This window comes from Falco rusticolus, chromosome 4 (assembly GCF_015220075.1).
Source record: "Falco rusticolus isolate bFalRus1 chromosome 4, bFalRus1.pri, whole genome shotgun sequence".
In the NCBI taxonomy this organism is placed as follows: domain Eukaryota; kingdom Metazoa; phylum Chordata; class Aves; order Falconiformes; family Falconidae; genus Falco; species Falco rusticolus.
The window spans coordinates 45,722,360-45,733,278 of NC_051190.1; the positions used below are offsets into that span (position 1 = coordinate 45,722,360).

The following is a 10,919-nucleotide window of genomic DNA, read 5'->3' on the forward strand; positions in this document are numbered from 1 at the left end:
GGAACCCCAAACGAGCAGGTAACAGTTTCCTGGCACGCCAGCGCATTCACGTCTCCCGCTCAGGTTTCTCCTGCTCCAAGCCCGCTGTTAGGCGGCGTTACGGAGCTGACCCTGTGGAGGAGCCGGGCTGTTTGAAATCCCACGGAGCCCACGCTCGTGCCTTGTTAACGAGGCCTCTGTGGCCAAACCCTTTGCCAGTATTGGTCCCGTTCAAGCAACAGTTAATATCACCAAATAACTTAGAGGTGTTTAAAGAGCCATAAAAAAGACAAACTCACTTAATCAAATGCTCGGAGGGCGTCTTCCAGCTTTCCTCCTGCTGTTGAGCGCAGATGGCATTACGCCAGGCTGGCAGTGCCCTGGTCAAGCCCAGCCAGACGTGCAGCTCCGCGCCCCACAGCTGGGAGCCAGCGACCCCCTTCCTACAGGGCTAGGCTTCACTCACCCTGCCCAAAGGGAACGACCAGACCAGGTTTTTCTTTCCTCTGCGCTGATCTCCTTAGCCCACATCCCAAAGCTCGTTAACGAAAGGCTGCTGCGTTGGAAATCAGGTGGCACAATTAGCCAGCAGCATTCACTTAATCCTGTCACAAGCGCATGGGCCCCTATGGGGTCTCTGGGAGGTTCCAGAAGGGAGCGAAAGGACAGGCACAGGCCTGCCCCGGCACAGGCCTCAGGAGCAAACCCACCCAGAAATAACAGATCATCCCCCGAAACCGGGCTCACTGCCTAGCCCACCGCCCGCCCACCCTGCCTGCCCCGGCCCACCGGCTGCCAGTGCCGGGCTGAGCCACCCGCGCCGGGCTCGGGGGCTTCGAGAGCAGGAGGCGAAGGGACAGGAGCGGGGAGTGCGGTGTGTGCCAGCAGGCTGGGCACGGTGGTCCCGGGAGGGAGCCCAAGGAGGGGGAGCAGCGCTCAGCCGGTGGCAGACCCTCGCCTCGTCACACACAGGGCACCCGTGGGTCCCCTTCATCTGCGTCTCACCCTGGTTCTAAGCTCAATTTCTAGTTAGTTGCACTTGGTTCAGATGAGCGGCGTCCTGGGTGATGTAGGTTGGACTTCACCAAGGGTTTATCCGCTGCTCACGGGAGAGAAAACCAGGCAGGGCACTGTCGCGTTTCGTGCAAGGACGCGGCGTTGTCAGAAACGCCGGGTGACTGTCCCAGGGCATGTCTTAGCAGCTCCAACTGTAAACCTCATCCCAATAATTAGGAAATTACCCGTAGTAGGCTGTTGCTAGGACCAGCGTCTGCGGCAAAGGCAGCTTTTCAAAGACGGGAGTTTGAGGACTTTGAGCACACTTTTACTTTGAAAAAAAGGACAAGAGAAAAATGGTCTCCAGGTCTCCATTTCTATTCTGTGTTAACAACACCCAATTAAAACCGACTTGGTTTATCAGCTAGAAGATGCCTCGTTAACCTCCTACAAAAACTATTCCATGAGTGACCTAAGAATGGAATGTTTATGACTGAAGTCAGGATGAAAACACTTCTAAAAGTTCATCATTAAATGCATTTGTGTATATACTTCGTGGCAAAGGATTTCCAGGATTTCGTGTTCCTGCTCCTTCCTTCTCACCTGTCCCTGTGCCCCACCGCAGGGCTCCAGGGGATGGGAGAAACGCTGGGATCATCCGAGGGTTACGCACACGCTTCTCGTCACGAGAAGAGGTGATTAATTGGGGTGGAGACCAAGATACACAACACAAAGTAATTCCATCGAGGCCCTGGACCGGAGGCAAAGCGGAGGCTCCGGGTCCGGCTCCTGCCCAGCCAGCTCCCTGGGCATGGCCGTGGGGCAGCACCAGCCCAGCTGGGGGGCGCGGGGGCCGGGGAACCGGCCACTGGGCGACTGCTGCTCCTTGGGGGGACGGGGCGCCCCCAGGAGCCCCCCAGGTCCCCGCGAACACAGCGGGGCCAGCAAGGGAAGACACCCCCACCCGAGGTTTCTCCACAACCCATTTATTTTCTTTATTTTCTTTTTTTTCCTTTTTTTCACGGAGGCCTGCGACCCCCCCTCCGCAGACCAGCGGGCCAGCAGCCGCAGGGCACCCACCGCTAGCCCCCGGCCCCGAGCCCAGCTGAGCCCCACGGGCTGCGGCGCCCCTGCCCCGGGACCCCCGGCCCCGGGACCCCCGGCCCCACGGCCGCCCGTGGCTGCTCGGGGCCAGCGCCGCCTGCGCGCTCGCCGGGAGCCACCTAGCGACAGCGGGGGGGCGGGCAGCGGGGGGGGGCAGCGGGGGGGAGGGGGCAGCCGGGGGGGGTCGGCCACCTAGCGACAGCAGGGGGGGCGGGGGGGGGGCAGCGGGGGGGGCGGGGCGGTGGGGAGGGGGCAGCGGGGGAGGGCAGCCACCTAGCGACAACGGGGGGGTGGGGGGGGGGTGGCAGTGCCGGTCCCGTCTCCCCAAGCACGGGGAATCCATTGACACTCCTGCTGCAAAACCCAGGCAGCGGGCAGACAAAAGAAAAATGAAGGAGAGCGATGACTTTAATAAATTAGCAAAATAAACAGCATTTATATATATATCTCTATGTATATCTATGTATGTATATTCTATTGCTGCATTTCAGCAGATCACATGAGTTAAGCAGAAACATCGATGCCCCCGGGTTGATGCTGATGTTGAGCCCAGGGTCCCCATCAGCCTTGGGACCCTCCCGGGAGATGCCCGATGTGGTACCTAAAATCCTAAACCCACTTAAAAATGAAAGAGCTTTTTTGTAAGCCAGACACACAGCTTCCATGAGAAAGACGTTAAATTACCGTATGATTTCATCTGGCTGTCTCCTTGCAGAAGTGATTAAAAAGCAAGTGATCCGATTTTTCCCCTCTTTGGAAAAAATAAAATAAAATGTTACCTCACCTCCAAAGGAAGGGGGAACAAATGAGCAGATCTAGCAGATCATCAGTTATATGAAAAATAGATGCGATTTGCAGTGTACAAGCCTCCGATTCTCGGGATAACCAGGAGCTAAAGTGATCAGGTATTTGGATCTGGTGCTAGCGGATCCCTAAGAGGGGGTCAGTTCATGGTCCGGTGGTCCCGGGCCCCCCCCAGTCCTGGGGTCTCTCTCAGTCATCGTCCCTGACGTACTGCCCGGCCTCCCAGCGCTGGGCCATGGCGCTCTTGTGACGGATCACTCTGGTGCTTTCCACAACCTAAAGAAACCAGAAGATATGTAAAGATATAAGATATATAAAGAAAATATTTTTATATATTTTATATATTTTTTATTTTTATAATTTGTAATTTTATAACATCCTCTAATATATTTTTATTTTTTATATTTATAAATATATATGTATCTACATATATATTAAACATATAAATAGATATATTAAATATATATATAGTTTATTTTATAATCAGTCTTTTCTGCACAGCAGCCAGAAGCCCCCCTCTTTGGGTTAAATACCCCTGGCAGTGCCCGTGGCACGTCCTGCCCGACACGATGCCCACCCGAGCAGCGCAGAGACCCCCCCGTCCATCCCGTCGGTCTCCAGGACCTGGAAGCCAGGGGAACCCCGCGGGGATGCGGGGAGCGAAGTTGGGGCAGCACAAGCAGAGCCCTCGAGTACATAAAGGACGTTACCTCTGTGTTGATCTTGTCAACAGGTTCAATGCCCGCGTACTGGGAAAAGGGGGAACATGGTCAGCTAACAGCAACCTCGCAGGGAGGTACCCAGCGGCAGCTGGATACGGCCCATGGGGGTGGGGGCGGGGTGGGGGTCAGGCTGCCGGGCACGGGAGAGGCCACCTGAGGACAGCACATGCAGTCATGCCCTCCCCGGGGTGGGGGACAGCTCAGGCCAGGATCCCCCCAGGAGGATGCTGCTGCTCCTCTCCAGCCCCACCTGGCACCCCTGAGCAGCCGGGCACTGCCCGGGGGGGCTTGGCACAGCCCCTCGCCAGTGCCCCCCCCCACCCCCGCGTTGGGTCTCCCACCCAGCCAAGCAGCTGGACCTCCAGCTCCAGGTGGGAGCCAGGCACAGCCAGCCCTGGCCCCATCCAGCCCCCCCAGGCAGGGGGGGGCACATTCACCTTCCCATCCTCCTTCATCCTCCTCCTCCGCTCCTCGAAGGGGCTGGAACGGGCCGAGTCGGGGGCGAGGGTCTCCATGCTGCCGCTGACACCTGAGGCGGCTGCAAGAGAAAGAGCCATCAGGGTGGGGGGTTGGGGGGGTGTGAGGGACACCAAGACTGCTCGGGGGGCTGGGGGACCCACAGGACAGCAAAGCTCCTGCCCCTGACCGGCCTCCCTGGCAGGCCCAGCAGGTTTGGTCACAGCCAGGGCACCACGTCTGGGTGCCAGCCAGGGATTGTCAGGAGCGGGGGAGGGGAAACGCACGAGCTGGGCACTCCTGGGCCCTTCCAGCGCTGCTGTCTGCTGTGAATGACACAAAGTCATCAAAGCCTGAGCAGCTCTGGAATCAAAAGCCGTGCCGCTCTCATGGAGCTTGTCCCTCATAGGGATTGGTGGCTCCCCCACATCGGTCCTGCTCGCTCCAGGGACTTCACACCAAGCGCTCCCACCTGCCCCCCACAGAACCCCCATCCAAGGAGAGTTATTTCTCCCAGGACAACTTGCTGCCAACGCGCAGGAGTCCTTACGGGCATCTCAGCAAATCATTGCAGGGAGGAACGTGGTCCTCACCCACAGCCAGACTCTCCCAGGCTGGGACCTGATGATTTCCACCCATGCCTGTCCCCCTCTGTCCCTGTTGTGGCTGCCCTTGTCCTTACGGAGACCCCAGGTCAGCTCTGGCTGCCGGCCACGAGAGGCATCTCATGCAGCCTGTGGGCACCAGTCATAAGGGCGTTCCACGCCGGGGAGAGACCCCTGCCTGCACGGAAGGTCCCTGGGGACAGGCACTCCATGGTGCTGCTCCTGCCCCTTAGATGGCTCCCACCAAGACTCAGAGCCACAAGGAACAGGAGGGCAGGAGCGATGCCCGCAGTAGCTCTGCCCCCGGGACGGCCCCCTGCCCTGTCCCACCCCACCGTCCCTCTCCTGAGCTGTCCCTTACCAGAGCTGTGCCGTGAGCGGGAGCCCTCCCGGGGAACACTGTCGCTGCCAACCGGGGAGTAGCCATCTATCAGCTGCCGCCGTCGCCGCTGCTCCTGCAGCTCCTCTTCCCTCTGCAAGTCGCTCCAGATCTCCTCATCGATCAGCGCTGATGTCCGGGGCTTCCAGGTCCTCAGCTTGTACTGCTCCTCCCGGCCATCGTCCCTCTGCAGTGGGTTCTGCGTCCCCATGTTGTCCATGAAGGAGACCTTGGGCTTCCAGAAGGAAAAGAAGAAGTTCTCCCTGGGCAGGACAGCTGTGCCGGCGCTCAGGGTGGAGCCGGGAAGCCTTCCTCCCTGGGAATCCTCGCTCCCCCATTTGCTGGCGTTGGCGGAAACATGCTGGGACACCAGGGGCTGCTCCCAGCTCTTCTCGCTGGTGACGAAGTGCGTGATGCTCGTTGCGTAGCCAGGAAGGCTTCTCCCACCCCTGGTGTCTTCTGCAGGGCAGGGGCCATGGCTCATGGGCTGCTCCACCGCAAACTCATTAACCCAGCTCCTCCGCTCGTCCACCTTCCTCGGGGGCGGGTGCTTCTGCTGGGGGGCTTCCTCCTGCTCAAACACCCGCCTGCGCTCATCCAGCTCCTGCTGTGTCCCCCTGTCATAGGTCCCCAGCAGCCTCCCTTGCTTCTTCAGATCTTCCTCGCGCTTCGTTTCCTGCTCAATTTCCCTCTGGACATAAAGGGAAGCGCGGCCTTTGTCCTTCCCTTTCCTGCCGGGGCCGGGAGAGGTGTGTATGGAGAGCAGGGGCTTGGCCTGGATCTCCACCAGCTCGCTGCTGGAGGTCAGCCGCTGGATCCCCCTCTCCTTCCAGAGGTTCTCCTCCCTCTCCATTGCCATGCGGATCTCCCGCTCGATGGGCGTCTCGTTGCTGAGCTTCGTCTCCTTGTCCAGGCCATTGCTGCTGGTCTTCAGATCCGCAAGGCCATTGCAGACCTCGTTGGAAGTGCTTCCATCGCTGGCATAGTCGGCATTGGCTTCATTATGCATCTCACCCAAGCCAGAGTCCAGGTCCTCTCTGGAAGATGCTTTAGTCAAACTGCACGTTTTCCCAATGGGATATGACCTTTCATTATCAGCACTTCTGGGAGCATAAACCTCCTTCTTCACAGGGGTCTTGTAGGACACATTATAAACCTGATAAACGGTCTTGTCCATCTTGCTCTGGCTGGAAGCGCCAGCATTACTGTAACCTCTTGCAGCCTTTGTGGCCACCTCGGGACTGGGTGACTCTCGCCTAGAGATTTTTGTCATCAAGTCTGGCTTTGGAGACATGGCCTGTTGCCCTGGACTGAGGAAGGAGCCTGGGCTGGTCTTTTCGAGCATCAGGAACTGCTGCCGAGCAGTGGAGAAGTTGATCTGCTCTGTGTCAATATTTTCAGCATTGACAGGTGTCACTGCCCTGCCCGAGGAAGGTTTGTCAAAGCAAAGGGCGAAGCTGGTGGTGAAGCTGCCCGTGCGCCTGCCTTCACCCCGGCTGCCCGTGCCGGCACTTATGGAGCTCAGCTCATCCATGGAGCTCCACCTCTCAGCGATGGTGGAGCTCTTCCTCACCACCTGGTCCCGGATGATCTCCCTCCTCTCATGCTCAAGCTCCCTGGCTTTCTCGGGTGAGATGTTTGGTGGAGGGACCCTGTACTGTTCCTCCTCATCCTCATCATAAAGCTTCGAAGGTTTCCTCTCGCCTTTGTAAGCCCTGAGGTCGTACAGGCTTCCTGACCTCACCACCTCCAGCTTGGACTCCCTGTCTGGGGACGGGGTCCAAACATCTTTTCCACCATCCAGGAAACAGGAAGGTGACTTGGACTTCGTTTTCCAGCTGTAGCCATTTTCCACCCTCTGGCTGCTGTGTTGAGCGGGGCCAAATATGTCATCGTCACTGTCGGCTCCCCCGCCCGAGCCAGCTTGGTGAGCATCGTTGTAGTCGTGCTTGTGCGAGGTCTGGGGGAACTGGAAGACCAGGTGCCTTGTGACTCTGTCCATCTCCTGGGAGGAATCAGCATCCAACCCTCAGCCAACCTCACCTTGTACTAGAGATGCTGCTCAGCTTCAAGGTCACCCTCTGGCTGCTGGCTCACCTGAGGACGAGGGGCAGGACCTGGCTGGCCCTGGGAGCAGGAGGGGAGAGTGGCTGTTAAGAGCAGCAGCAGAGGTTGGGGGTGTGCAGCTCCCCCTCCCAGCCTGGTACTGCTGTCCTCACCCGGGCGCTGACCGAGAGGTACCCGTGCCCAGGGGACAGACACTGCCAACAAAACCCAGCCACGTCCCAGCAATCATTTGCTTCATTTACCCAGAAATGCCAAATTTTGGGCAGAAGCAGCCAGAGCATGAAGCACCATTCCCAGCGGGAGCTGCCCTGAAGCCAGCGTCCCCCTCCCACCTCTGTCCCCCAGCCTGGCTGTCTCCAGCAAAGCCAAACCTGCCGTGGGCAGCCAGCATCGCCCGTGCCACCAAGAGGGCAGCGGGAACACGGCCACGGGGCTCTGGGTGATGCCAGGGCCGGCTCAGCTGTGCCACCCTCTGCCACCGCTCCGGGCAGCTCTTGCTCCAGCCTTACCGCACACACCGGGCAGGGAGGGACCACCAGCCGCGGGTGGCACCAGGGGCATCAGTGCACGGCAAGGAGAGGTGTCAGGGCTGTCTGCCTCCGCCTGGACCTGCTCCTTGCGCGTTTATGGGAAGGAAGCTCCAAATAGTGGAGCTATTGAAACAGCAAGGATCATAAAAATGGTTTCATGGATCATAAAAAGGAGGGGACTTTAACCCCCCCACATCACGCAAAGCGAGAGCAAACAGCCCTGACCTTGGCATTGATCCTCCTGCGCTGAGCTGGATGGGACAGGGTGTACCGGGGGAGGGAGGGGTGCCACAGGTGGGTCCCTACAAGACAGCAGCTCTCACCGCGTTGGAAGCGCCATCCCTGGCCTGGCCCCCATGCCCATGTCACCCCGGGCTGAGCCGGCGTGCACAAGCAGCACATCCTCTCCCTCTGTTTGCCGACTGCATCCCTGCTGTCACTGCACCCAGCTGGGCTCACACAAGCCCGAGCAGGTCAGGGCTGTGTCAACACCAGGCACCGCTCCCCAGGTGTTCGCAGCCTCCCAGGAGCACCCAACAGTGCCGGGAGCAAAGGCTACGGTGGTGCCGGAGCAGCCCAGAGCTGGGTGCTGCAGTACCAGCCGGCACAGCACACGGTGAGGCTCCCCTGGACGGAGGCAGGTGGGTGCAGGTCCCTGCACCCAAAGCAGCCTGGCTCATCCCCAGGGTGGGCGTGCTGTACCCTGGATGTGCCACTTTCCCTGCAGCCACACCGGTGGCCACAGTCTCTCCACTCACCCCTAGCCTGGCTGTGCCCCCATCCCACAGGGAGATGCAGCTGAGGAGCCTTTTAAGTCTTGGCTGGGGTGGGAGCACCTGGCACTCGTCAGGGGCAGCTGAGGCACCCAGGCTCAGCCCCAGGGTGATGCTTTGCCACCACGGCGCTGCTGTGCCTGCCACCTCGCTGCTGCAGCATTGACTGGGCATGGCTGGAGCTGCCATTCCCGGTGCATGGTGCCCAGTGGAATTTCCGTAACCTCGCCGAGTTCTTACCTGTAATTCACTATTGCTCTTTTATAGCCCCTGATGACTGAAAACTATCTGCCCACACCTCTTATCATGCTTGGAGGGGGCAGAAGTCCCTGCTGGGAGGGGACTCCTCGCTGGGGAGCACCGGCAGATAGCGCAGGAGGGGAGCGGGGAGGGGGACACCAGCAGGGCTGTTATTGGGGTCCCCACCTGGCACCACACCGAGCAGCAAAGCCCCTCCCAAAGCAGCACCCAAACCCATCCAACCGCCTCGGCTCAGCCCCAGCTGCCTGGTGCTGCAGGAGCGTGGGTATGTGGGGGTCCCAGGGGGTCCCAGGCTCACCCCTCTGTGCCAGGCTGCCCCAGCCCAGCCCAGCACCACGGGGAGATGCAGGGCAGAGCAGGCAGCATTGCAGCACCCACCAGCCTGGCCTGCCCCTCCCCCCCAAGAGACAGCTAGGAAGTTTTCCAGGGCCCCTCCTCCCTGGGGGTCCTGCAATGGGCTGCAGACCTGCAGTGCACCCTCCCCCCAAGCAAACAGCTGCATGTGCACCCAGACTGGCCAACGTGCAAGGTGTGCACAAGTGTGCCGGCATGCCAGCACGCTGCCAGTGCCCCCCCCGCCTGCCCGCCGCAGATAGAGCCGGCATGCGCATGCACGCCCTCGCTGCCACCAGACCGTGCGTGGGGACCGGTCCCCTCAAGGCTGGGGGGCAGCGGTTGCCCCAAGTGCCCCAGCGCCGCCCTTGCCCCCACCCCAAGTGCACTGCACTTACTGTCCAGGGAGCTGTCGGGGTGGGGGTCCCCACGCCCCTGCGATGCCGTGAGGGACACCCAGCTGAGACGTGTTTTCCAGGGAGTGGCTGGGGGATGGCGGTGGGGCGTGGGGGCCGTGGGGCTGGTGGGGCTGCAGGGCCCTGATAAGCTCAGCCTGAGCCTGTGGGGAATTCCAAGAACTGTGCTGGGCCCAGTGCTGGCTGCGGTTCAATGACCCATTCCTGACCCCCCCCTCGCACCACCGTCACCCCTGCCGCAGCTGACTCCCACGCCTGGAGGGCCACCCTTGCCCCCCCGCCTGCAGCACCCACTACTGTGCTGGTGCCACCGACCAATGGGCCAACGTGCTGATGCACCAACGTGCTGATGCACCGCGACACCGACATGCCGGTGCAATGGTACACCAGATGCAGTGGTGCAGCAGCCCACCCCCCTGCAGGCACGCTCTGCCCCCTCACAGGCACAACCACAGCACTGGGGGGACCTGAAACTCTGGAGAGAGCTGGGGTGCCTGGCTCTGCCCTGACCCTGCACCCCACGGCAGCCTTTGCCACACTCAGTTCTCCCCACGGAGGAGCATGAACGTGGGAAAAGCCTGAGCTGCTCCTTGGGGACAGGCAGCACTGGGGCAGGGAGGCAGCCTGGGGGTGCACAGCCAGCCTGCCACCCGTGTCCTTGCAGCCCCCCAAGTCCACGCTGGGCAGCCCAGGGTGGGGGGACGCAGTGGTGCCTGCTGGGGAGCGTGCAGGGGAGCCCCTGGGTCTGAGTGACCATGGCAGGAGCCAGCACCCTCCTGTTCACACTGCAGGGCCCCTCCCAGCACCGCTGCCCCATCACCCCATGTTTGCACAGGCAGGGCTGGGCCGGTGCCCTTGGTGCTGTGGCAGCCCTGGCTCTGCCAGCACCGCCACCCCGCTGGCTGTGGGCACCCACCCGGCACTGCCCTCCCTGGCCCCCTGCTCCCCGCCAGCCCCTCGCAGCCCGGCGGCTGCCCCCTTCCCTGGCGACAAATGCAGCCCCCTCCCAGCAGGGACGAACCCCTGCACCTGATCCGGACCCCCCCGGCACACCGTCCCTGCCAGGCCAAGGGCAGGACCGCGGCACGGCGGCCGTGATGCCCTCAGCACCAGTGGCTGTGGCTGCTGACCCCTGGCAGAGTGAGTGGCATCACTGGCACCCAGCCCCCAGAGCCCCCCTCCCTCCTGGCACCGGGGTGTTGCAGCTGAGCAGGCGATGCAGCCTGAGGATGCTCAGCCCCTCGCTGCGCCTGTATCTGAGGCAGGGGGTCCCTGTCCTCGCCGCTCTGCTCCCCACCGGAGCCCACTCCTGCTGGGAGGCCCCTCCCAGCCCCACCACTGCCCACGATGGCCCGAGCACAGTGATGGTGTCAGACCCCGGCTCACCCTGGCTGCAGGGTGCCCGGGGCGTCCCACTTACCCCGTTGGTGCCCCTTGGTGCCCCTGGCCCCGCTCTCTGGGATGCCAGCTCTGGCTCTGCCTGGCCCACGGACA

The 10,919-nt window shown here is 61.2% G+C and overlaps 1 protein-coding gene across 2 annotated transcripts; it reads right to left on the reverse strand.

The window, feature by feature from the left end:
• Positions 1 to 2,467: 2,467 nt before the first annotated feature.
• On the reverse strand, positions 2,468 to 9,523 carry LOC119147422 (mitotic spindle positioning). Of its 2 annotated transcripts, XM_037386403.1 has the most exons (5): positions 9,408 to 9,522; positions 5,028 to 7,172; positions 4,043 to 4,143; positions 3,594 to 3,632; positions 2,468 to 3,159 (listed from the first exon to the last, which is right to left on the reverse strand). In XM_037386403.1, the coding sequence occupies exons 2-5, from the start codon at positions 7,045 to 7,047 to the stop codon at positions 3,073 to 3,075; spliced, it is 2,247 nt and encodes a 748-aa protein (XP_037242300.1). In that variant the 5' UTR covers positions 7,048 to 7,172; positions 9,408 to 9,522; the 3' UTR covers positions 2,468 to 3,072. The 2 variants fall into 2 exon arrangements, with proteins under 2 accessions (XP_037242300.1, XP_037242301.1); XM_037386404.1 differs by lacking the exon at positions 3,594 to 3,632 and having other exon boundaries at positions 9,408 to 9,523.
• Positions 9,524 to 10,919: the final 1,396 nt, after the last annotated feature.

Coding starts and splice junctions, on each gene's coding strand:
- LOC119147422 (XM_037386403.1), bottom strand. CDS start 7,047: ATGGACAGAGTCACAAGGCACCTGGTCTTCCAGTTCCCCCAGACCTCG. Junction 3,633..4,042: donor GGATGAAGGAGGATGGGAAG/GTGAATGTGCCC, acceptor CCCTTTTCCCAG/TACGCGGGCATTGAACCTGT. Junction 3,160..3,593: donor TTGACAAGATCAACACAGAG/GTAACGTCCTTT, acceptor TGGTTTCTTTAG/GTTGTGGAAAGCACCAGAGT.